General features: G+C 39.1%; 1 protein-coding gene across 2 annotated transcripts; it reads left to right on the forward strand.

Annotated features, from left to right (window-relative positions):
- The first annotated feature begins 1,661 nt into the window (after positions 1–1,661).
- LOC149007768 (N-acetyltransferase) lies at positions 1,662–24,660 on the forward strand. 2 transcript variants are annotated; one of them, XM_089165857.1, is made up of 14 exons: positions 1,662–1,803; positions 1,909–2,010; positions 2,097–2,183; positions 2,265–2,359; positions 3,050–3,147; positions 3,331–3,382; positions 4,567–4,659; positions 5,286–5,396; positions 12,580–12,862; positions 13,037–13,503; positions 16,296–16,405; positions 23,493–23,551; positions 23,648–23,835; positions 24,242–24,660. In XM_089165857.1, the coding sequence occupies exons 1-14, from the start codon at positions 1,758–1,760 to the stop codon at positions 24,428–24,430; spliced, it is 1,980 nt and encodes a 659-aa protein (XP_089021983.1). In that variant the 5' UTR covers positions 1,662–1,757; the 3' UTR covers positions 24,431–24,660. The 2 variants fall into 2 exon arrangements, with proteins under 2 accessions (XP_089021983.1, XP_089021984.1); XM_089165858.1 differs by having other exon boundaries at positions 2,097–2,171.

The following is a 24,660-nucleotide window of genomic DNA, read 5'->3' on the forward strand; positions in this document are numbered from 1 at the left end:
CAACGGTAGATCTAGGGCGATGGAAGTAGATCCATAAATATAGTTTTGATGGTTCAATATGGACCGTTAGATCGTGTGGCCGAACGATCCGACGACTCATATCTGAATGTCAGCATTCGTATCCCTAGAGAGGTGCACCCATATGAACAGAGTCATGAACTGTTCAATAAAGGCACCTCAATGCCTATAAATCCGTCTAGCTTCACAACAACAGAACAAGAGAGAAAATCCCGAAGTCTTCTCTGTTCTTGAGTTTTGCGAGTGCTTAGCAAAACTTGAGAGATTCAACTCGAAGTTGAGCTTCTTTGTATCCTGGGAGATGGTTCGCAGTACCTCATAACACCTTGATGTGAGGGCGAATTACGTCTTAAGGAAAGTGACGTTGTAACGCGCCTAGAAGTTCCAGCTCAAATATTGTGACCCCTTTTCCGTTTCTTTAACAAATTATACTCTTGGTTTTGCAAATATCTCACTTAGTTTTTGGAAAATTTGTTGACCCAATATTACGACATTAAAATGTATGCACCTCTTTGTCTTTTCTAGTAGTCTTCTGAAGAACTTAATGAGTAGATAACTTGTTAGAAGAGGAAAGAATGATCGCTCTCAAATGCATTATTGAAGACTCATGTGCAATGAAAATTAGCAACTATGTGTGGATATGACATGAGATTGCAAATGATTTTGTTGTTCATTTTGTGCAAAGGAAAGTAAGGAACTGATTCAACCCCCTTCCAACGAGTTTGACCTGTATCTCCCTCATTGTACATTCTTCTCTTTTATTTTTTTCAATACAAAGCATCCTTCTAGCAAAATGAAATGAATAAATAAACAAATAACTTCGTCATCATGTGAAGGAATAAGCGTCTATACATCCATGACCTAGGTTGTGAGACACTTAGTAGTTTTCTAATTGAATATGCTATTAGTTGAATAAAGAAAATCAAAAAAACATAAAGACATTTTGCTCATATAAATGATGGTGTGGGTTTTCTTAAATACTACAGAGAAGACAAATGCAAAATTTTATTTGTTTAAGATTAAAAATGAAAAGAATCAAACCTCAAGGTCCAAATGAAAATTACCTAAAAGGGCTGTTTGGTTACATGAATCTGAGAATTATACCCATTTAGTTGTAAAAATCTCTAGATTCATGAAATATAAAGATTCACCTTTTTACACTAAAAACGTGAATATGTAGATTTATGGGTAAAGGGTGAAATTTAGAGATTTAAAAAAAACTATACATTTGCACATTCATAAAAATCACGTCGATCAAATAGTTTTTAGGGATGAATCCACAGATTTCATTCCACAACCAAACATCTAATTTCATAAATTATAATTCCATAGATTTGCCAATGGAATAGTAGTAGGATGGTTAGGAACCTAACTTCTCAGTGGAAATGTCATAGATTCAACTCCTTCCGGCGGCATATGTAATATTCCCATCCCTATATATAAAAAAGCGCTTTGTAAAAAAAAAAAAAAAAAAAACCAACAACAACATAGATTTGAAATCTCTACATATTTGAATATGTAATCTCCATTCATGTAACCAAACCGGCCCGAAATTTGTTTCTTCAACCGCCAAAATTTTTAAATATATACCAATACATCAAACGTCCCTCGCATATTTTTACAAATTCACCGAACATCCCATTTGGCGGTCCTTTATAAGGGCATGGTTTACATCCCATTTGGCGGTCCTTTATAAGGGCATGGTTTAAAAGTTTCGTCGATAGTGGAAGGTTGCAAGCATGGCGGGAGCCAAGAGATCTTCGTCTTGTTCACCCATTTCAATCGGTGAGCGGAAAACAAACCCTAAAACTCATTACAGAAAATTGAATATTCCCAACCTCCACTCTTTCGTTCTTTCGTTGTTCGATTGCAATCCTACCTCTTTTGCAGGGAATTGCAAGGTTGATATTGATGGAAACGAGTTCACCTACGAATCCAAGTCAAATAATCTTCAAATTTCGGTGTCAGATGCTGCAAAAATCAAAATCTCTGGTATTAATTTGTTTAATGTGAAGCACAATATTCGATTTTTCTTGAAACTTAAATCGTGTTTTATTCACTTGAAATTTCATGAACAGTGAATAATCCAAGAAAACGCATGACGAAGAAGCAATTCGATGATCTTCAGCGTGAAAAGTTCAGAGAAAGTAGTGGTAAGGCTACTGGTGAGAGAAAAATTAGTGCTTCCTTTGTCATTCAGTATCTGAGTTTTTGGGTGATATAACTTCACGTTTTTCTATTATCAGTGGAAGGGGAGAAAGACTTCTCTTTGCGTGATCAGCTTTTCTTCTTTCTTGTTCATCCTAAAGATATGGATAGCGGTAGCAAATCTTTGCTCCAGGTGCCATCTCTCTCACTCGTTAGCTTGCCAATGTGAAACTTAGGTGTCGATAATGCCTTTTTAATTTGGGCATTCTGCTTTGCCAGATGGTCTGGAAAGTTTTTCTAATTCATGAGGCATTTATCCTCAGATTTGGAGCGAGCAGAACAGAATTGTTGTTTACTTTAAAGGGCATTGAGTGCAACGGCATTGTTTAGTTATTAAAAGAGGATGGAAAAAAATAAAAAAGTAAAATTCCATTTGTTACTTTTGTTTATTGAAATAACAAAGCAATCCGGTTCTCATTGTAGCTCAAAGGTCCAGTCATCTCCTTGCATCATCTGAGTCAGTTAAAGTTTACCAATCTACAGAATTGTACATTAGGAATGATTGACCCTAACAGTTTCTGACCGTCTTCCTGGTCATAAGTTGAGTGTAGTAGAAACATTATGTGCTGTTCAGATTTATATTACGTTAAACTTTCAAATAACTATAAGAAATGCTGCAAATTGTTTATGCTTGCGGATTCTATGTTTCTTCTTCATAATATAAATGCTATTACTCATCTTTCTGTGTTGATGTCTTGAATTTGTATTAAGGGTTGCATAATTCTTTCTTTCTTGGTATCTATTATTTTGACATTCTCACCATCAGCTTTTTATATTTATCTTTTCATATAGAATTTAAACAAGGGAATTTATGGGATTGCAGGAAGTCCTAGCTATTTACATGAAAGAGCTACCTGCAATGAATTATGCAGCTAACACTGGAAAGGAATCACCTTTCCTGCAAAGAAGTGTATTGAATGGGTAAAAAGCATTTTCTGTCCTTTTTCTCTTTTGTTACTGAAAACTAGATATTTACCATTCCTCATACCATTAGGAAGCTGTTAATTGACTTGTACTGATTTTCGATGCATTCGTTGAAATGTATAAACTTTTAATCGTGATTACCTGTTATGCAGTGTTGACTATTTAAACCTTTTTCTGCAGAAAATACTGCACTTTGCTTTTGAAATCAAATCCCACCGAAGGACTTGGAGAGGTAAGCACTGGGTTCAAGTCAACAGTAAGCTTGCTTGCTTTTTCTTCTTCCTTTTTTTTTTTTCAAGTATATTTTTTAAAATTAAATTTTTTTTTTTGGGTACAGAAATAGCTTTTTCAATACACACTGTAGGCCATAATCTAATGGATATTGGATATGTTTAAAAGGTAGTCAGCTTCTGCTGGCTGTTAATTGCATCATTCATACAATTTCTGTGACTAATATTCAACCAAACCAAACCTCTTCTCTGAGCCTGCATAGTATGGAAGATTTAGTCATGCAATTGAGTATTTCTGGGGGTTGTGCATTTTCTATCTCACGGTTCTCACCCAACTCCCATGAACCTGGGACAGCATGTGCTCAAATTTCTCCTTTAGATTGTGTGATGCATTGGATCTGAATTAGGATGTTATAGACTGGGGGGGTTGACTGTGCAGGCAACATGGGGGATTTTTACTGTTGGTCTCTTTTGTATTGGCCAATGAAACTTATTTTTTGGTCAACTGAAAACAAACTATTTTTTTGGGCATATTCATCATTACAGACTGTAACAGAAGCTGCAGAATAGAAAGTCAGAGCAGTAGAGACGATGAAGAGAAGAGTGGAGAAGGATAAGAGAATAAGGAGAATGGGAGAGAGAGTTCGCATGATCCTCTCCTCCCTACACATGCTTTATCTAAAGTCCAGTGTCCAATCTCACTCTAGGAATACTTTCCTAAACAGTGTTACATCAAGGGAAGTGGATGTTACATTCAGAAAATAGAAACTATTCAAAAAATTTCCAGATTAGAGAGGTCTACAAATGACCTCAAATCTGATTACAAAATCTTCATCTATTGTTCTCCTAAAATGGACTTGCTTGAAACCCAATAAGGAAAGGAAACAAACTGAAATAGAAATAAACTAAAGATGGGAGGAATAATGAGCATGTGCATGACCCATGTGCACCCCCACGATATGCAAGGGTTTTGCCCCTTTAGAATAATATCCATTAACACATTATTTTGTCAGTTTGAATGAGTGAATTAACCTTAGATGATCACTTCTGCTGAGGAAGCTGGCCTGCTTATGTGGTGTAGATCTGCTTACATTACCAAATGCAATTGTGTCATGTTAGTCAAGGAAATGTAGGTCTTCCTGGTTCTGAAGGTTGTTTCTGATCCTTTGTCATTTTCTCTTCACAGGTGATAGCTGCAGTAACTTATCAGATAATTCCCACTGACACCCAGTATGCTGAGATTCCTCTTATGGCTGTCAGTTCAGACTGTCAGAACAAGGTTTTGCACTATATAAAAATTATATATATATATATATATATATATATATATATATATATATATATATATATATATATATATATATATATATATATTAATTAATTAATTATATCATATCGCAGAAATGCTTATGCTAATTTGAAATTTTCTTCTTTGTTGGTCTCGTTAATGGGATTGTTTATATCACTGCTAAATTTTATACGGTTAATCTAGTTAATTTCCTTTTATTTAAAGATTCCCCTTTGAATTTTAAATCAAATTGATGTTTTTGGACAAAAATACATGAGAGACAAAAAGCAACTAGAGGTGAAAATGAGAATCTTTTTAAAGCCATATATTCAAATGTTCATATTCTTCCAAACATTTGAACTGAGTCCTAAATGGCTCCAGATTCTCTTTAAGAAACCTTAGTTTTCCCAATAAATAATGAATTTGCATTTTTAAACTGCACCAGATAAGGTTGTTCTCATGTCTGCATTTGATGTGATTAGTACATTAGAGACTAAGTTCATTTTATATATGTGCTCTTTTTGCGCTTGTTTCTTAATGCAGATTTTACTATAATAGCTTCAGATATGCTTGACATTCTTTCTCCCAGTATTTTCATGCATGCAAGTGATTTTCAGGGGATTGGTTGCCTTCTGTACGCGGAGTTGAGAAAGAGACTGCAAAATGTTGGTATTCGTACAATATTATGTTGGGCAGACAAGGAATCGGAGGGATTTTGGCTTAAACAGGTATGTTAATTGGAGCTTGGCAGGACCATAGAAATAATTTATTCGACTATGAGCTTGAGCTTGTTTCCTGAACCTTGGAACTTAACCTGTGTTGATCTTCTTTTTAGCTTTAACCCTTTACAAAACTTAAAATATCATATAATAACATACACAAATTCAAGTGTCAATTAACAGTCAAATGCCCTAACAGGATGTTCAAAACCAAACTGAATGAAACTGAATCAAATAAAGCATTCTTTTTGGATGAATAAATAAATTCATTACCTAAGGAGAACAAAGAGGGAGGGAAAATACAAGGTGAAACAAGGCCAAAGCCCTGCCAAAACAAAGGGATATTGGGCCTCGATAGAGCAATACAGAAAGCTAAAAGGGCGAACTGAAAAGAAAAGAAGCTCCAAAACTAGGCAATAAGGACCAGAAAACCAGGCTAAAAAGCCAAGAGAGACTGAGCCAAAGCCTAGAAAATACCCTATTTCTTCATCTTCTTCTTTCGAGAAGACTTGAAGTTGATAAGGAAGTCTCCATCAATTTGGAAACGCCCCTTGGGAATGTGACTATGTCTACAACCATCATGATCTGAGGCATACGGAGGTGTATAGATTTTGGTCTCTGGGGTGCCCTCAAGGGCTTCCTTATCATTCAAGGCAGAGAGGTCCTTGCTCGGGACACAATCGGAGGGATTATGGGAACACGTTTTGTAGAAGGGGCTGGCCGAGGTCTTAAGGAAATTGGAAATACCCAATTCGGGAGTTGGCACTGCAATGCAAGGAGTAGAGGGAGAGGGAGTCAGCTGAGATTGGGGGAGAGGGGACGGGATTTCATCGTGTCCATTTTCAATTCCATCCATTTCATTACTGATGAACAACAACCCTCCAAATTAAAATCCAATTCTTGAAACTAAATACATATAAAAAGTCCCTAAATCTTTTCTCTCTTCTTTCCTGCTTCTTCACTTCTCTTCTCTCTTTCTCCATTTCTCCACGGAGCATTGTAGCTAGCAACTCACTTCTGCTGTAGTTCAGGATCATTAAAACTCTTGACCTCTTTACCTATCTGGGTTTGATGTGAAGAAGAAGCATAAGAAGTACTCTAAGATCTAAAATCATGCATACTATTAGCAGTGGATCTGCCTCCATGGTAAGTCTCCATTTGCATCCTCCCATCCCTATATGACTTGGATCTGTAATCTACCATGATTACAAACTGAAAGATGAGAAAGTGTTGAGGTTTTTAACGGAGGTGAAGCAAAAGAAAGAGGAGAGGTGGGAAAAACTGTTGAGAAACAAAGACAAATGCGTAGATAATGAGGCGAGGGTACTCAGCAATATGACATCAACTTTGACCTTTTCTGATGGGATTCCTCCGTTTGTTGGAAAAGAGAAGTGAAACGTAGGAAAGAAGAGAAAGGAATTAGGTTTTTTTTTTTTTTATATATATTTATTTTTTAATTTATTGTATTAATTTCAGCTGTTGGATTTTAATTTGGACATGTGTCAATCTTTTTGGATGAAAGAGTTCATTACTAAAAGGAAAGGAAGGGGGAGGGAAAGAGTACATCAAAAAGCGAAGGACCAAGCCCTACTGAAGCGAACAAGGCCCTAAGCAAAGAACAATGCTAAGAAAATGAACAAGGCACTAAAGGCCGAAACTAACAACGAAAAAGCTCAAGGAACTAATTGGTGTTTCCTATTTTTCTTCTTTTTCCTAGAATATGAGCTCGATAATAAAGTTTTCATCAGGGTGTTGAGGCCTTCTAGTAGACCGGCTACTTCTATGACGCTGAAGTAGAAGGGAAGGGGTGTAAGAGTTGATAGAACCTGTAGGCTCAAAATAGCAAAAATCAGCTTGCTTGCAATTGTTGTCATCTGCATCCATCGAAAGAAGGGCTAGGAGAGAGGAGTTAGTTGGTTGGGAGGAGAAGGTAGGGGGTGGGACAAAAGAAAGATGGAGAGAGTGCTTGGGGTGGGAGAAGAGGAAGGAAGTGGATGCTAAGGATTGGGCTAGGCCCAGTATTGTTGGAGGGCCTGGAAAAGACTAGGCCCAGCCTAGAAGAGGTACAATCAAAGGATGGACAAGAAAGAGGCTGAATGGGCCAATAGATGGAGGGGGGGGGGGAAAGGAGGGTGGGGGAGCCCAAGAGAGAAAGGTGGGCCTTAGAAACTAAAGAAGAAAAGAAGTGGGGAAACGGTGGGTGGGCCCCATAAGTGGAGAAAATGGGGAATGAGGACCATTGTCAAGTGAGAGTGAATCGATGGGAGTAGGGAAGGCTCGCGAAGAAGCAAAAACAATAGGGGATAAGAGAAGCGAGGTGACAAGAGGAAGAGGCAAAAGGGGAGAAGAGGTTATGGTGGTCAACATAAGATTCGATGCAATATTGGTTGGGATGCTAACTGTGAGGGTTGTACTGGCAAGGGCAACAGGCACATAGGGTAGTGAAAATAGCTGTAAGAGGTATGACAAACAGAGAGGGCATGGCGGTGGAGGGGAAAATAGGGCTTTAGGTAGACAATGTCGACGGGAGGTGAGACCAAGGCGGGAATTAGTTGCAACAACAAGGGGAGGAGTAGCTTAAGAATAGGGTGATATGGGGAGTCATCACTGGCATATAGCGCTTCAGGGTTCTGTCATGGCTCAAGGAGAAAAGTGATTTGTGGAAAGCTTTGATTGACCTTAGGCGAGAGTGGCGAGCAATTTATTCCTACTGATTTGCCTCTCATTGCCATCGAGGGAGGTCGTAGAAATGATAACGGTGCCAGGGGCCCAAGTAATGTTGTTAGGCTCAAGGATTTAAGGGACTTTCTCTACACATGGATGATGGCCAAAGGTGCTACAAATCAGACAATGGGGTGGCCTCCAATTATACTAAACCTCCTGTTTGAAGGGCAAGTCGGATTCTTCTTTGACAAAGATCTTAGAGGAAAGGGGGTAATTTGCTGAAACCTCAATGAGATGCTAGTGAAAGTCAAAGCTCTTTCATCAAGGTAATGGTGTTTAAGAAAAGAGGAGTACCTAGGGTAAGCAATCCCACCAAACTCAACCACTCAACACATTAGTAATGGAGGGGGAGCCTTAAGAATGAAACCCAGAGAGGTAAGGAAGAGAAGTCTTCTTGGTTGAGCTGTAGTTTGTGGTGCCACAACCGGTGGAAAAGGGGTCTTCATCTCCATCTAAGGCCCTCCTTCAAGATCTCTTCTCTTTTCGGCTTTATTTGAGAATTGAACAATAAGAATCCCCTGATCGAGCATGAAGGTTTCTAGAATGCCTAATGGTTTCCATTGTTTAGACAAAGATGATTTCATGATGTGCAAGGGGGTTTGAGAGCCAATGAAATGGTCTACAATATAGCAGCTTTGGAGAGAACTTTCTTCATCTAGGGTAGTCGCTTGGCAAAAAACTAAGGTCTTGCCATCAACCACAAGGGTGGATATGGCGAAGGGGATAAGCCAGCTTGAGGTTTTTGAACGAAATAGGCAAAGAGAGAGGATGAAGGGAGTGCTTGGGTGGGAAGTGCAAGGTCTGGAAGGGTTGTCAGAGAAGAGGGGTTGACTAGGGGTGGGGGAAGGGAATAATTATTTCTTCGCTTCTCCAATATGTCTTATTTGTTAATAAAGAAATGGATGGAAATGGAGATGATTAAAAAACTGGGGGTGGGGGCGGCCTCGAGAGAATGGCTAGGGGAGAAAAAAGGGGGATCAAAGGTGGAGGATGGCTCGAGGACAAGGACTTAGGGATGGGATCAAGGTTGTCAAGGTAACCAAGGTGATGGAAGGCTTTTGAGGTGACAAGGCGCCCACAAGGCGAGGCATTTTACTATTAATTTTTATGTAGTCAAGGCATTCGAATGTTAATTTTTTGAAATGTAAGCTAAAAGTTACATAATTAATTCCTAGCCCTTTAAGTATGAAATATTTTGCAAACTTGATTAAATATTCATTAACATAATCATTGTATAGCATTGAAGTAAGTTGTAATGCAATTGAAGAAATAGTCACACAATGTGGAGTTACAGAAGAGAAAAAAAAAAACACCAACTGATGCCTGAGAAGAGGAAGCTACCGAAGGGGAAAGAGAAGGAGACTTAACTATAGCTGGAAAGAAGACCACCATAGAGTATGGTTCAGGCAATGCTCTCGCCAAGGATTTTGCCCCTTAAAAAGACCAAGATCTTAACTGAGTTGGTGAGATCCCGGTCAAAATATGGTCTTTTTATGGGCCAACTCGATGGCCCATATTGAGGGGTTGTAAGGTCTAGGTTGGGCTCAAACTTGGTAGTAGCCTAACTAAGGCCTTCTGAACACATTGGTTGCCCTAGATTTATTAGAAAACAACCCTAAGTATGAGTTCTATGTTGACCCTAAGTGTGATACGGAAGTGTTGCAGAATTGGGGAATGCAAGATTATAAAACATGCAATATAGAACCTTTAAGGCATATAAATGAAAAGCAAGTGTATCAAATACTTACAAATAACTTAATTGTCATCAGAATTCTATCCATATGAGTATCACAACCTCGACTCTCGAGACTAAAACTACAAAATTATACTAACATTAGAAGTTCTATACAAGTCTTAACTCATAAGTTCACAAGACAAGCATGGAATGAGATAAAAATTCAATAAAGTCCTAGCTTCATCACTAACTCTAGCATTAGCTCCACCACAAGCTTTAGCAACACCATGATCATGACCACGTTTTATACCAGCGGCTACACATCAGCCCCCCAACTCCATGAGGAGATCTATCATATATTCCCTCACTGGATTAGGGACAACAAGGCACATGGGTGGATCACAGTAGCCACCAGCCCCACCAGCCAATGTCTCTTGAATTGGCATTTGCCTCATTGAGGGCTCTACTATAGTAATTGCATGTGATCCTTTGCCACGTAGATCCACGGGGACTTTTATTGCCAAGCAACATCATTATGCTCCTTGGTTGAAGATCTACTTGAAATGGGCTTGATTGATCTTCCTTTAATGTTGTAGACGTGCTAAGTAGTTGCAAGTGAAAATCCGGTTGAAATCTGGCAAAAATTGAGAGTTTGGCGAAATATGGCAAGATCTGGTAAGATCTGGCGAGATAGGCAAGATTTCGAACGAGTTGTGGGAACTCTTAGACCTCGCCATTCATCTCGTCTCACTTCTCTAAAAAAGTGATATCTCGAGCGAGATCTCAAACCATGCGAGAGAGTGTCTGGAGATGCCGAGGATGACCGCTGTAACTCTTGGAGTATATAGCAGCTTACAAGTAAGTCACAGAGTCTAAAAAAGAGCATTGCCAGAGAAGAAAGAGAAGGAGATTGCCGAACATTATCGCTGGTTCAAGCCACGGTGAGTGTTTCTTTCGTGAGGAGAAATTTGTGTCATTGTGAAGATGAAGAGTTGTCTTGTGATTTAGAAGGGGTAGGTTGTGTTTTCTTTTCTTCTTCTTCTTTTTTTTTTTCAAGTAAGTTGATACTTGATCCTACATAGCACTAGTTAAACTTTCAATGTACTTTCAATCAATAGATTTATCTAGATTAAAGTTAAGTAGGATGATAAATATCAGCCTTCTATTTGGTATATTTATATAAAAAATTAGAAAAAAAGGCGTACACTTGGCTGCCAAGGCATTTGCCTGGCTGCCTACACGATGCGTTGGGCAATAAGGTGCCTGCTTTATTGAACTCTTATAAAGCAAGTGTCACCCAGCACTCTCAAACACAGCTGGATGCCTAGGAGATGCTTAGGTGACGCCTTCACAATATGGATGGGATAAGGGGGAGGCTAGGTTATCTTTCCCTAGAATAGGTGAGGGTAGGATTAGAGGAGGAAGAGGAGGGGGAAGAAGGGAATTGGTGGACCAAGGGAGAGGAGAAGGAAGGAGAGTGAAGGGTAAGGGTGGGTTGGATTAGGGCAGTGGGATGTGTAGGGAAAGGGTTAGTGGTGGGATGGCTAATGGGCTGGTTCATTGGGCTAGGGGAAATAAGAGAAGTGCACTGAGTAAGGTTAGTGGGGCCAGGGAAAGTAAAGTGGGCTGGGCTGGAGAGGTGTTAAAGGGGGGGGGGGAGGATTTGCAAAGAGGGGTGGTAAGTGAGAGTGTGTTAGAATTAGAAGAGGGATTAGAGGGGGGAGAATAGGTGGGGCTCAAGTGGTTCAAAAAACTCGGTGAGAGGGAGGTGCTAAAGAGGAAAGGGAAGGGGCCAAGTTTGGGTTTTGCCACAGGGAGGGGAAGCAAGGAAGGTGAAAGAGCAGGGGCTGCAGGTGAGGTTAGGTCAGCAACTTCATTTTAGTTATGTTTCGATCACCACATCTGTATCTTGACCTAACTGGAAAAAACTGAATAGTGTAACAAAGCTGATTGACTCCCTTGCAGAAAACTGAGCTGTATAATTACCACATGAGATTAATCTTGGGTTTTATCTCAGATCATAAACTGAAAATAAAGCACATACTGAAGTGAGACAAGTTGGATCACCTCATCGAATCATCATCATCATCATCATCATCAAGCCTTGTCCCAACTAAATGGGGTTGGCTACATGGATTCTTGCCTTCCAGTCAGTTCTATTTGAGGCCATGCTAGATACAAGGCCTAAGCTAGGCATATCCTTTCTCACCACTAATCTTAAGCTATAACCTCGTCGAATGTGATTGGTTATAAGCTTGATTATGATAGGTCCCCCTAGCTTTAAAATAATCTGGTTTGTGTGGTATCTTTACTGACTGAAAACTACCAAAAGTAGTTATATCATTTGCCTTTGTATCTTTACCTTAAAATACAATAAGAAATAGCTGTGATACTTATCTTGCAAGATGAAAAGAAGCCTCTTTTTTCGTCAAGATTTTATATTAAGAAAATAAATTAAGCCATATTCTATGCCAAAGCAGCAATTGAATTTGAGTGGGAACTAAGTTCTTGAGATAGTCTCCAATCTTTCAGTGACACTCTGCATATTGTTTCAATTTTCCTGTCAATTTTGTGTTGACTGATTCCTTTACATTATCAACCTTATTAAGAGAATTAGCTTGTTAAATACTGTGAGTTCACTTAATGATCTTGGTCTATTGGTTTATTTTTTTTATTTTTTATTTTCCCAGTAACTCTGCATCTCTGCATTTTAGTAACCAGAGATTTGTAGGATCTTTTGTAAAATTAAGATAGGCTTGTAATTTTGATGTTTGAGAGGTGGACCTTGTGTAGGGTTTTGTAACTGTTGCAGAGGTGGATAACTTGGGTAGAGTTGGCAGACTACCAATTAAAGCCGACATTCGGAGAGCATTATGCTTTCCTGGTGGTTCCACTCTCATGGTTTCTCATCTTTACAAGGATTTCTCATCCATTCCTGCTAAATTGCAAGAGCTGGTTGGTGGGGAGAATTCTTTAAAAGAAGTAGCTGCTGTGGGTCAAATCATCACCCAGTCTGAAATTCGCGAACGTGTAAATGCAGTGAAAGGTGGATGCTCAGATGATAAAGACCTGAATGGTAGGTAGAGTGTAGCTATTGTTCATCATGGTTTCTTTTAGATGAATCCATCTATTGGATCTACTATTACAGGGTGTCATCAGCTTCTTCAATTAGTTCATCCCTATAAGAAAGTTTTCTTTGTTTTTCTTTGATGCAGTGGTAACAAGCTCCACTTTTTTTGTTTTTTCACAGACTTTGAAGGAGTCGAGTGCAAAGTCACAGATACTGGTACAGGAATAATGAAAATAGGGGATGCTTATATGAAGAATTGTTCCTGCTCTGGACAAGGTGCAAGAAAGAGAGACTGGGAAGCTTCATTATCATCTTTGAAGTCAAAAAAGATAAGGGGTAGTCATCATATAGACTGCCACCAAGAGTTTAATTGGGATCCCATTTGTGGACAAGATCAAGGTAATTGTTCTTCGATTAATGATTGCTCGATATCTGCTTCTGAAGGTAAACTTTTAGTGGGGGTTTATGAAGACCATCCAGCTGCTGGTTCCACAGAGATCGGTGCCAAAGAGAGTGGACTATTTGGTCCATCTCATGTTTTGGAAAATGAAGATCCTATCAGAAAGATACTTCCTTCAACAGTAAATTGCCCTAGGATCATCCTGATGAATATGGCTGATGATGTCAAAAAGGAACATCTAACCAAGGTAGGGGTTTATTCTCTATTTGAGGAACATATTTGAAATTGCTGGCAGATAGTTGAAACACTTTTGGCTGATTTTGTATGAAATTCTTGTTTTCCTTCCCAAAGAATTAATTGAAGAGCATAAAGTTGTTATCTTCATGCTACAGATGGGATGTCTTAAGATCATCAGACAGTTGTTTCCTTATTTCTCAGCCAGAGTTGATGCAGATACAGCACTTAATTAGGCCATTTTGCCTTGGAATCAACCTAGGGTAGTGGCGGGCATTTATTTGTAGGTTTATGTAGTATTGGGCCTTAAACGTGATGCTAAGTTAAGTATGAAAGTAGGTTATTTTCTTAGATTTTTCCAGCCTTTTTGTAATTGAAAAGTGGTCCAATTGGTTCAATCAGTAACTAGAATATTATGTTTATTTAAGTTAGGACAGAGAAGTCATTTTATGTCTTATTTAGCTTTTATATTTAACTAGCTTGTAATTAGGAATCATGCCATCCAATGCGAGGTAGTGATTGTTTTATTAGAACACCACCCAACAACCCCAACGGGGCGGCGCCCAAGGGGCGGCCCGCCCCCCGCAAGGCGGCCGCCCCGGCCCCCCGGCCGCCGCGGGTGCCCGCCGGGGGCGCTTTTTATTAGAGTTAACTTTCCTTTTTAATTTACAGCTTCACAATTGGCTAATAGGAACCTTTGTTTGCTGCCACACACGTCCTGCATGGCCCTCTGACTGCGATAGTCGTGTTTTAGAAATCTAAGGGTTGTGATTACAAGGGGGAATTATAGCTGTTGGATCTTGAAAACATCCTGTGTCATATCTAAGGGCCACGAGGGAGAAACCGGTGTGGCAGCAAAGAAAACTTTGGCTAGTTAAAGCCTAGTTTGTAACACCCTATCATGGGAACAGTAGACCATTGTGGCAGGTTTTCACATTAGGTTCTTTTCCATTTTTACAATTTAGGGGTTGTCATTTGGTGTGATGGTAACTTGGCAAGAACTTGGGTTGCCAATGCCATAGTTGTCGATGTGTTGCCTAGGTATCCAGGTGCCCTCTACTAGAATGATGCCATTGTTTTGTTGATGTCACTTCTCTTTTTCCGCTCCAATGCCTAGGATCTCCTAAATGCCATTACATGTATGGCTGTTGTGAAGAGGTGGATTCCAATCTAAGGGTAGTGATTGGTGATTTCATGGTTGCCAAGGTGTTGCTTAGGCACCCAAGGATAATTATAGGGGCCTAGGTGGCTGTTTTCTTATTGTAGGGCACCTTGAACTGGTTAAATTGGTATTAGATCAGGTTTTGGCACATACTTATGCCAAATCTCATTTAAATAAATGTTATTTGCTTTGATATTTTATTTACTTAAGATATTATTCATCAAACTTACCCCAAAAAAGGATGTTCATGAATAAGAAAATATGCCCTCTTTGAATCCAATAAAGGTAGTAAAGAAATAAAATTCCACAAGGTTATAAAAATAATCCACCAACTATGGTATATTTATGTTGGTGAGGGGCCAGAGGGAGGGGGATGTACACTTAGACCACTATAAGCAACTCGACACCTCCTTGGCGGGTAAGTTAATGCTTGAGCACTTCAACTGTCCAAAATGCCTACTTTGGGACCAAGTCCATCCCCAATTCACCCCTCCCAATATCTTGCAGAAGCCGGAGTTTGACAGGGTCATGACCAAGGTTCAAGAGTTCGGCCACCTCGAGACAACGAATTCTCGAGATTCTGGCCAAGTCTCACTGAAATCTGGTACTAATTCTGCCAGGTTTCTGTGGTATGTTTTGGTGAATTTTATGCACTATATGGGTCTGGTGCTCTCTGGGTAACCTATTTAGGGCTTAGAAACACATATCCATAGTTAGTTTGGTTAAAAAACAACCTGCAATGATTTTTCTGATTTGCACTCTTATTTGTGTTGACATGGTCTAATCTGAATGTATTTTCATATATCCAAACATTCTTGGAATATAAACTTACATTCATGAAAACGCTATTGTTGGCTATATTAACACACTTAAATGATAAAATTGCAAAAATACTAACCTAAATAGTTGTTTTATATTCACCCTCGATAATGTACTCTTGAATCCTCATGTATACTCAAGATTTGAACCGGCATTTCCGAGATTTTGAACTGAAATACCGAAATTCCAGATTTCTGACTGAAATTTGCCAGATTTCGAGATTTCGGACCAAAATACCAAAATTTCGAGTCAACCAGTCAATTCCGTTTTGCAGGTACGTTTCGTTTCTGTGACCTCGAAACATCTGAAATCTAGTGAGATTTTAAACCATGGCTCTGACTTCTTTATTGGTAGTTCTGAGATTTTAGTGTGAGGTTACCTTTTGATCTATATTATATTTCTGGTATATTGGTCATTGCTTCAAGCATCTGGTGTGATGCCCGGAAAGTGATGAATAATATTAAAGCTATAAATGAGCATGACATAGACATGTGCTACCTCAGAAATATCATGAGTCTTCTTAAAGCTGGCTTGACCAAATTTCCTTTTCAGTTTTCACATTTAAATTCCCCCCCGCCCCCATTCCTTTTCAGTTTTTCATGCGTTCTGTGATGATTAAGTAGCTTGGTTACTTGATCAGATGATTCTTATTTATTTAATTACCAACCATCCTGTGTAAGTTGTAGTAATATATTTTATTTGCTGCCTGTATATTAAATTCACTGATCTTGGAACTTTTTGGTGCTTAAATCCTTGCATGACCATGTGTGTTTTATTTTGGTTAATTATGGATAGTTTCTCTTATAAATGGATGTTGATAACAGATAATTGAAGACCTCGATGGCATTGTTACATCTGAAGGAAGTGTCAGCACTCACGTTATCACAGGAAAAGTGAGAAGAACTCTAAACCTCTGCATTGCTCTATGTTCAGGGTTAGTTTTACACCTTCGAATACTTCAGTTTTGTTCTCTTTCTCTCTCATTTATACTGATTTTTTTTTTATCTTCATGTTAGAGACTTCTGTTAATATCATAGTAAAGCTTCTAATTAAGTATTCGTCATGGTTTCCTTTCCATATATGATCAAGTTTCTCTAAAAGTTGGTTTTCTCAGAATACATGGTATGATTTTTATATTACAGTCTAACCGTTATTCTGCAATTGCACTAACACTTTGAAGACTCCAATAGCAATCATAGAGCTAACTATGATGTAGAGGTGTCTAACATTACAAGGGACAAAAGGAGAAACCCACAAAAGCCGTAATGTATAGAGAGACGTGGAATAAGACAGTTGCATTATTAACATATTTTACAACCAATTAAAAAATGCTACAAAATATCTTCTATTCTTTTTTGTTTCTAAAACAAATACTGTCTAGGACTCAATCCCCCAAGCTTTATTGAAATACAACAAAAACAACAAGAAGTCATGTCCCAACTAAATGGGGTCAGCTGCATGGATTCTTGCCTATTGATCAACTTTGTTTGTAGCCATACTAGATATAAGGCCTAAACTATAATATCCTTTCTCACCACTTCTCTTAAACTTATCTTAGGTCTGCCCCTAGCTTTTCTAATTCCTTCAATCTGGATTAAACAACTTCTTCGTACAAGGGCATTTACAGGCCTTCATTGAACGTGGCCGTGCCACCACAAACGACTGTCTCGTAGCTTATCACTTATTGGAGCTACTCATAGACCATCTTTAGTATGATCATTCCTTATCTTATCTTTCACAGTTTTGCTACTCGTCCATTTTAACATCTTCATTTCTATTACATTGAGTTTATCTATATGATGTTTCTTAATAATTCAACACTTTGCACCATACATCATAGCTAGTTGTACGGCAGTCCTATAAAATTTTCCTTTGAGCTTTGAAGTCCTCTCCACTTCATCCACCCTATTTTAATTCTTTGGGAAACATCATCCTCCATATGACTTTTTATTTTTATTTTTAATTTTGATTGAGCCAAGGTACCTAAGATAATCGCTTAAGAAATCTCCTTCTCATTGAGTTTCACTACCTCATCATCCACCCATCATGACCAAAGTGACAAACTAAATATTCCATCTTTGTTCTACATAGTTTAAAGCCTGAAGTACATAAGGTATTGGAGGGGGTATAACTTGCCTTACTCCTACTGCCCTTAGGAAACACACTTGTTCGCACAACCATGCTATGCCATTGCACCTCAGTAGTGGCAATAAACAAAACTCAAAATCCAGATCATTAATTTATTTTCTTAGTGGCCCCTATACAACCTTATATAAAAGACTGAAAATTAGACTCTTATATTGAAACGGAAAGGTCGAACTAAGTCCTTTATCTGTTAGAGATAACTTAAGCTAACTAGGAAAGTGGGATAATAAGGAAATAAACTCAAAATAGGACCCTGACTAGACTAATGAAATAAATCTCATTTTCTTACTTTCTACCCATGTTTTATCTTTTAGAATGAAGATAGAATATCCAATATGTAACTTTAGTTGTGATCAGGCAGATGATGGGGTGGTGAAACTTGATGAGAAGTGGATTCCATAAAGTGATTATTTTAGGTACCATGGCTCAATTATAAATAAGAAAGGAGATATAAAGGATAACATTTTCCAAATAACTGAAATAGGTTGGATAAGGTGGAGAGGTGCATCTAGGGTCTTATGTGATCATGTAATCCTTTAAAGCTCAAAGGGAAATTCTATAGGATCGTTGTACGACAAGCTATGTCATATTGTCCAGAGTGTTGGGCTGTTAACAAACATCACATAGATAAATTCAGTGTAGCAGAAGTGAAGATGCTAAGATGGATGAGTGGCAAAACTAGGATGCATGAAGTAAGGAATGATCATATTAGAGCTAGTTTGGGGTAGCTCTGAAAAATGATAACTTGCGAGAAAGTTAGTCAATCTAGGAAGCATTACCACATTCAACGAAGGTCCTTAAATGCCCAAAACAGAGATATAATTAGACCGATTCCCGAAATGCCTTTTTTGGATATTTCTCAATGTCTCGACTATTCATGGAACACTGGAAGTAGGTGAATAATCATTTGCCTCAAGAAGATATCAAAGAATTTCCTGGGGATCCTATAAGATCAATTCATTCTTTTTTCTTTGACAGCTGATTGGAACTTCCATCTAGATTGAAGGAATTAGAAGAACTAGGGGCAGACCGAGGGTAACCTTAAAAGAAGTGATCAGGAAGGATATGCATAGCATAGCCCTTGTATCTAGGATGGCCTCGAAAATAACTGTTTGGAAGGCAAGAATCCATCTAGGCTGCCCCATTTATTTGGGAGAAGGCTTCTTGTTGTTGAAACATAAACCCATGGAATTGAAGGCGAAACACAAATGGTCTAGTCTTAGACTTGTTACTAAGGAAAGAAGCCCAATTTGTGATGAATCTGCATCATTGTATGGCTTTAGCATAACCCAAATAATCTTCGTCTACCTCTGGACTATGCAATAAAAGAGCTTGCCCAAGCCAAGGTTAAGTTTAGTTTTCCGTTCTTCTCAATGAGCTCCCTGGTGACAACTTCTTCAATGTTTCTCCATTGTTCGGGTTAGAAATCAAAACAAATGGTGACATGAGGAATCAGCAGGAGTTTAAGGTCTTGCAAAAGCAGGAAAACCATGGTTGAGAAGTTGATTTGGCAACCCAGGTCATTGGAGGGGCACCTAGCTGAAAAGGCACCCAACTAAGTGTTGCCTACACGACGCTGATTTGGTACATTCATTGGGTTCCAAATTACGTCCACCTTTCTAAGAGGGCCAATTTGGTACCAAAGCCGAAATTGACTATATAATCATACCAAACTGTTTAAAAAAACAGTTTGGTTTTCCAAAATGGTTTTTGTTCCAATGTACAATGTCAGTTTTAGACGTTATTTTGACAGAATGTACCGAATAATAACATTTTCGTACCATAGCCTTATTGTACAGTTTTCATGTCAGTATTATTCTAATACTACACCGATTATCTTCATAACCTTCTTATACTGTTTAAATATTGAAACCGTACCATATCGTTTTCGTACTGAAACCACAAATATGGATACGAAAATGGTACGGTTTCAGTTTTAGGTACCTATTTTCCATACCGTACCGTTTTACACCCTTACACCTTGCCATCTTAGAGGATTACTTAATTCTGATTTCCCAACCTACATTCTATACAAGGATAGTTATTGGTCAGTAGCATTATTTGACTGGGTGTGCAAGCTGCATAAAGCCATCTATGGTCTCAAACAGTTTAAAGTGTGGTTTGAGAAATTCAGTACTGTGGTTACTACTTATAGGCTTAAATTAGTGTTACTTTGACCACTCGGTACTTGCATGCCACAAAAGTACAAGGGTTGTTGTTATGGTTGTATATGTAGATGACAATCATTTCTGGAAATGACAAGGCTAGCATTGAAGAGGTGAAGACCAAACTATAGTCACATTTTCAGGAATAGGACCTAGAGGATCTTTGCTATTTCCTTGGGATAGAGGTGATCTGCAGCAAGAAAGGGATTGGTTTATCTCAACGGAAGTATGTTCTGGACCTTCTAACTGACACAAGAATGCTTGCTTCAAAGCTAGTGGATATTCCATTAGATCCTCCTCAAATGTTTGGAGTTGATGGGGTGTTACTAGATGATCTCCATTGCTGTAGGAGTTTGACTGGAAAGTTGATCTTCCTTATTGCTACCAAGCTAGACATCACCTTTGCTGTTAAGGTCCTTAATCAGTTTATGTCATCTTCTAGAAAAGCTAATTGGGATGCTGCGGTGTGTATACTTCAATGTCTCAAAGGAGCTCCTCATTTCAACTACAGTGAGTTTATCAATATGATATTTCTTAACAGCCCAACACTCTACACCATATATCATAGCTGGTCGTAGCACAGTTCTATAGAATTTTCTTTTGAGCTTTAAAGGAATAAATCGAGGAATACATCGATTGACAAGACCTCAGAATGATCATATTCGAGCTGGTCTAGGAGTAGCTCCAATAGGTGATAAGCTTCGAGAAAGCTGTTTGAGGTGGTGGTTACGTTCAATGGAGGCCTGTAAATGTCCCTATATGGGGAAGTGATTTAATCCAGATTGAAGGAATTAGAAAAGCTCAGGGCAAACATAAGATGACATTAGAAGAAGTGGTGAAAAACGATATGCATGCTTAGGCCTTATGTCTAGTATGGCCTTAAATAGAGCTGATTGGAAGGCAAGAATCCATTTATCCGACTTCATTTAGTTGGGACAAGGCTTGTTGTGGTTGTTGTTGTTGACATCTCAAGGGAGCTCCAGGATCATCCCAATAGACATGGATGTTGTAGCCTTTTCTGATGCTGATTAGGCAAGGTTGGCTAGTGATCAACAATTCCCATACTACTGCTGAACTGATGTGGATTAAATCATTACATCTAGAACAAGGATTTCCTGTAGACTCACCAGTAAAGATGTATTGTGACATCCCTGCCACTATTTACATTGCTGGTAATCGAGTGTTCCATGAAGCCACCAAACATGTAGAAGTGGATCGTCACTTTGTCAGAGACTATGTGATGAAGAAACTGATTGTCTCTCCCTTTGTGCCCTTTTCTGATCAGTTGGCAGACATGTTTACCAAGGGCTGTTCGTTCCTAGTTTTTGTACCAATTGTAACAAGCTGAGCATGGGTGACTTGTATGCTCCAGCTTGAGGGGAAGTGTTGAAGTTAGCAATAGTTAGTTTCTAGGTTCTAATGGTGATTGCAAGGGCAATTCTGTAATTGCCTCTTGCGTGTAAGTTTAGGTTATTTCAGTTTCTATTTTCTTGTAGTGCTGCCGTCACTTAAGTAGGGGCAGTTTAGAACTTTTACATGCTTTAAAAGTTGATCAATATCAGTGACCTGTGATTGGAGAAAACACACAACCGCAGGCTCTTCTTCTTGCTTGCGAGACACCGTTCTCGTCTTCATCTTAGTTTTCTTGTTCTCCCTCTCTGCTCTTGATCTTTCTGTTGGAATCTGAAGTTGAACAAGACCCAATGTGTTTTATAGCAACTTGCAAGAACTGTAATGTTGCAAAAAGTTATTTGAAAAGCTTTGAAAGCATATATTCTTGGATAAGTTGGAGCCACTAAGGAACCGGAACTGATAGTTAATGGTTTTGGATCATGGGTTTGGAAACAGTAAGCTTATTGGTACAGTTCTGTCTTATGTCATAGAACCAGACTGAGAGCCCAGAAAGGGACCAATTGACTCCTCCAAAATAATAATATGTGAGAGGAAAAAGAAAAGGAGGAAATTTTCTCATTATATTTTTCTTTGATGTCAAGAAGTGTATCCAGATAGACTTTCCTCTGATACATTTAACAGCAAGTGATGAATACCAAACTGTTATATTTAGGGATGTTATGGTTGATTTTGAGTAAGCCCATATTTAAGAGTTTTAAAATTCTATTAATTTCATATAAAGAGTAAGATTTGTTTAAGGCACTATTGTGTTCTTTGGTGTAAAAGGATGGATTTCTACCTCAACTGATAACCAGAACATTCCTGGATCATTGATCGACAGGCTGAAACTCATCTCTGTTGATGGCACTGCTGCCTCTCTGTCGTCGCCGGACACCCCTTGCTCCACTACTATCAGGGACCCTGAGGTGGACGACGCCCTAGTAGGTCTTGCTAACCCTACCGTTGGTCTCGTTTCAGATGATACCTCTTCTGTTGCTGCTGCTCAGATCGCCTCTTCTTCTGCTCCAGCTATCGTGTTCTCCCTTGATGAGAGCTCTGAACCTTCTGCCCCCCCAGCCTTACCCTCTGCTTCCCAAATCACTGCCGGTACCGAACACTCTCCTTGCTCTCCCTCTGAAGACTCGCCGCCGGTTGTCTTCACCTACCGGAGGTGTCGATCCAAGAAACCGACGAGTCTTTCTGTGTCCTCCCTGCACTCTGTTCCCACTCCCTGCCATCTTTCTGCTGCTGCGTCACCTGCTACCACTGTCAATGCCTTGGGACCTGTCCTTCCCACCGACTCTGAAGGACCTTTTCCCTTCGTCGAGATCCTCCTTGAGCCGACGACTCTCTCCCCTGCTCTGCAACCTGATCCTTTCCTCTTCCATGATTCCATCACCCCTGAAGTCTCTGAAACTCCCCTCTTGCCTAATGCTCAGCCTATTTCAGTGAATGAAGTTGATTTTCCTTCTCTCACCCCTGATATCCCCCCGCACTCCACCCACGATCACCTCTCCTTTCCCATTTTACCCCCCCTAATAGCCCCTCAATGAACCCCTTGGCCCATGGGCCCGAGCTTCCCACACTCCGCCCTGAATCGCCCATGTGCTCCTTATTGGGCCCCCTACCCCTTGGGCCCTTGCCCTTCAATCCAAACTCCGCCCGAGGCCCTTTCCCTATCGAGCTCGAATCAGATCCTTCTCTCTCCCCCCCCCCCCCACACTGATCAAACCAGATGCAGAAGAAGTAACCGCTCTGTTAAGGGGCACTACCCTTTTGGTGATGATTTCTTGGTCGATCTCAAGTCCACTAAGAAAAGGAAGAGCAAGAAAAAAGCCGTAAAATAGTCTCTTAGGCCACTGATCGGCCCATCTTCTCTGGGCCTTTCCCATGTTGCTTCTAGTGCTTTTAATCTTTGCTTTTTTAATTTGCCTCGTTGTATGCACTTTTCCGTCTTTAATACAATTTTTTATTCATCAAAAAAAAAAAAAAACCAGAATATTCGAGGCATGAAATGTCAGATAATATTGTTTTGGAGGTCGAAAGACCAAAGTTCTGACTCTTTTTGTTGAGTTAAAATGTTGATGGTCACTGATGTCCTAGACTTAATATTTTTATATCCTTTAGCCATTGATATTGAATGTTGTATAAATCAACTTTTATCTAGAACACAAAATTAGACTGTCTTGGTGCCACTATGCAGTGACTTCCTCAGCATTACAATTTTCTGTTCTGATGTTTGCATTCATCTGTCATTTTATTACTTGAATTCTGGTCCTCTAAGGTCCTTGACTCCATATATCATTACCAATGATGCAGTGCTTGGGTAGTCTCCTCCAGTTGGTTAAAAGAAAGCTATAGGAAAGGAAGACTTGTGGGTAAGTGTGGCACTGCCTCTATTACATTTTACTAAATTTCAAGTATTTGATGATGCACCTTTTATTGACTCATTGGCTGACCCACTTATTCTGCAGATGAATTCCCATTTATTTTAAAAGATGAAGAATTTGAGTTGAGATACAAAATGGAATTGAAAGATGTTATCCTGAGGGCAAAAGCAAGGCCCCGAGCTTTGCTTAAAGGGTATGACGTCTGCCTTGCTGTGCATGTCCAGCCTCCAGTTGACATGCTGTCAGCCATCGCAAAGTCCGCTGGTGGAAAGGTAAGTTCATATTTCAAGTTCATCAAGTTTTACATATTATTCACCCAAGAAAAAAGAAGTTTTACATATCAACTCTGCCTTCCAACATGTCAATAAATTCTGGATATATGGACTACGTTGTAGGTCAGGCATTTAATGTGGCATCCTACCAGCAAACATGCTTGAGGGATGTCATGTATACTGTAAAAGACTGACCTGTCTGACTCATTGTATTTCTTCAAATGAGAATACAAGGGGTTCTGTTTTATTTATCTATTTCCCCGTCCATTTCATTCTTTTAAGCTTTCTTGATTAGTAATGGTCGTGTTTTCCTCAACATTGGCCCCTAGTTCCATGGCCATTGTTGGATTCTTTAGGTTTTCTGTAGTTGTAACTCACATAAATTAGTTGGTGTCCTCATTTGCAGGTTCTTAGTGGGCTAGATAAAGTAGTTGAGCCATCAAAAACAATTTTTATTGCATGTGAAGAAGACTTGGAAGATGCACTTGTGGCTACAAATAGAGGGCTATGGACTTTCAATAGTGAATGGTTCATGAACTGTATTATGAGGCAAGAGCTAGATTTGGAGGCTCCAAAATTTGCGGAATCCCTGTAGGACAACTTTCTTTTTATTTGGATATAAATGTCTCTGCAGGTATAAGATTCGTTGTTAATCAGAAGGAAGAGAGCTATTACCATGTAAAAATGTGATTATTGAAATGGCAGATTTTCAATGTCAATATAACATTATCTTTTAGTTATGCACTACTTATGCTGGGCTACTAAACTTATCTTTGCTTCTTCTTAGCAATGATAAGCAAATTAAAGGTCAGGATCTTCTCCTTG

This window comes from Hakea prostrata, chromosome 8 (assembly GCF_041222555.1).
Source record: "Hakea prostrata isolate BN-2017 chromosome 8, UWA_Hpros_2, whole genome shotgun sequence".
In the NCBI taxonomy this organism is placed as follows: Eukaryota; Viridiplantae; Streptophyta; class Magnoliopsida; order Proteales; family Proteaceae; genus Hakea; species Hakea prostrata.

Bases quoted from the DNA above. Each gene is read 5' to 3' on its own strand.
- LOC149007768 (XM_089165857.1), top strand. From the start codon at position 1,758: ATGGCGGGAGCCAAGAGATCTTCGTCTTGTTCACCCATTTCAATCG. The intron at 13,504-16,295 runs GTAGGGGTTTAT...TGTTGATAACAG, and splicing joins AAAAGGAACATCTAACCAAG to ATAATTGAAGACCTCGATGG. The intron at 23,552-23,647 runs GTAAGTGTGGCA...CTTATTCTGCAG, and splicing joins TAGGAAAGGAAGACTTGTGG to ATGAATTCCCATTTATTTTA.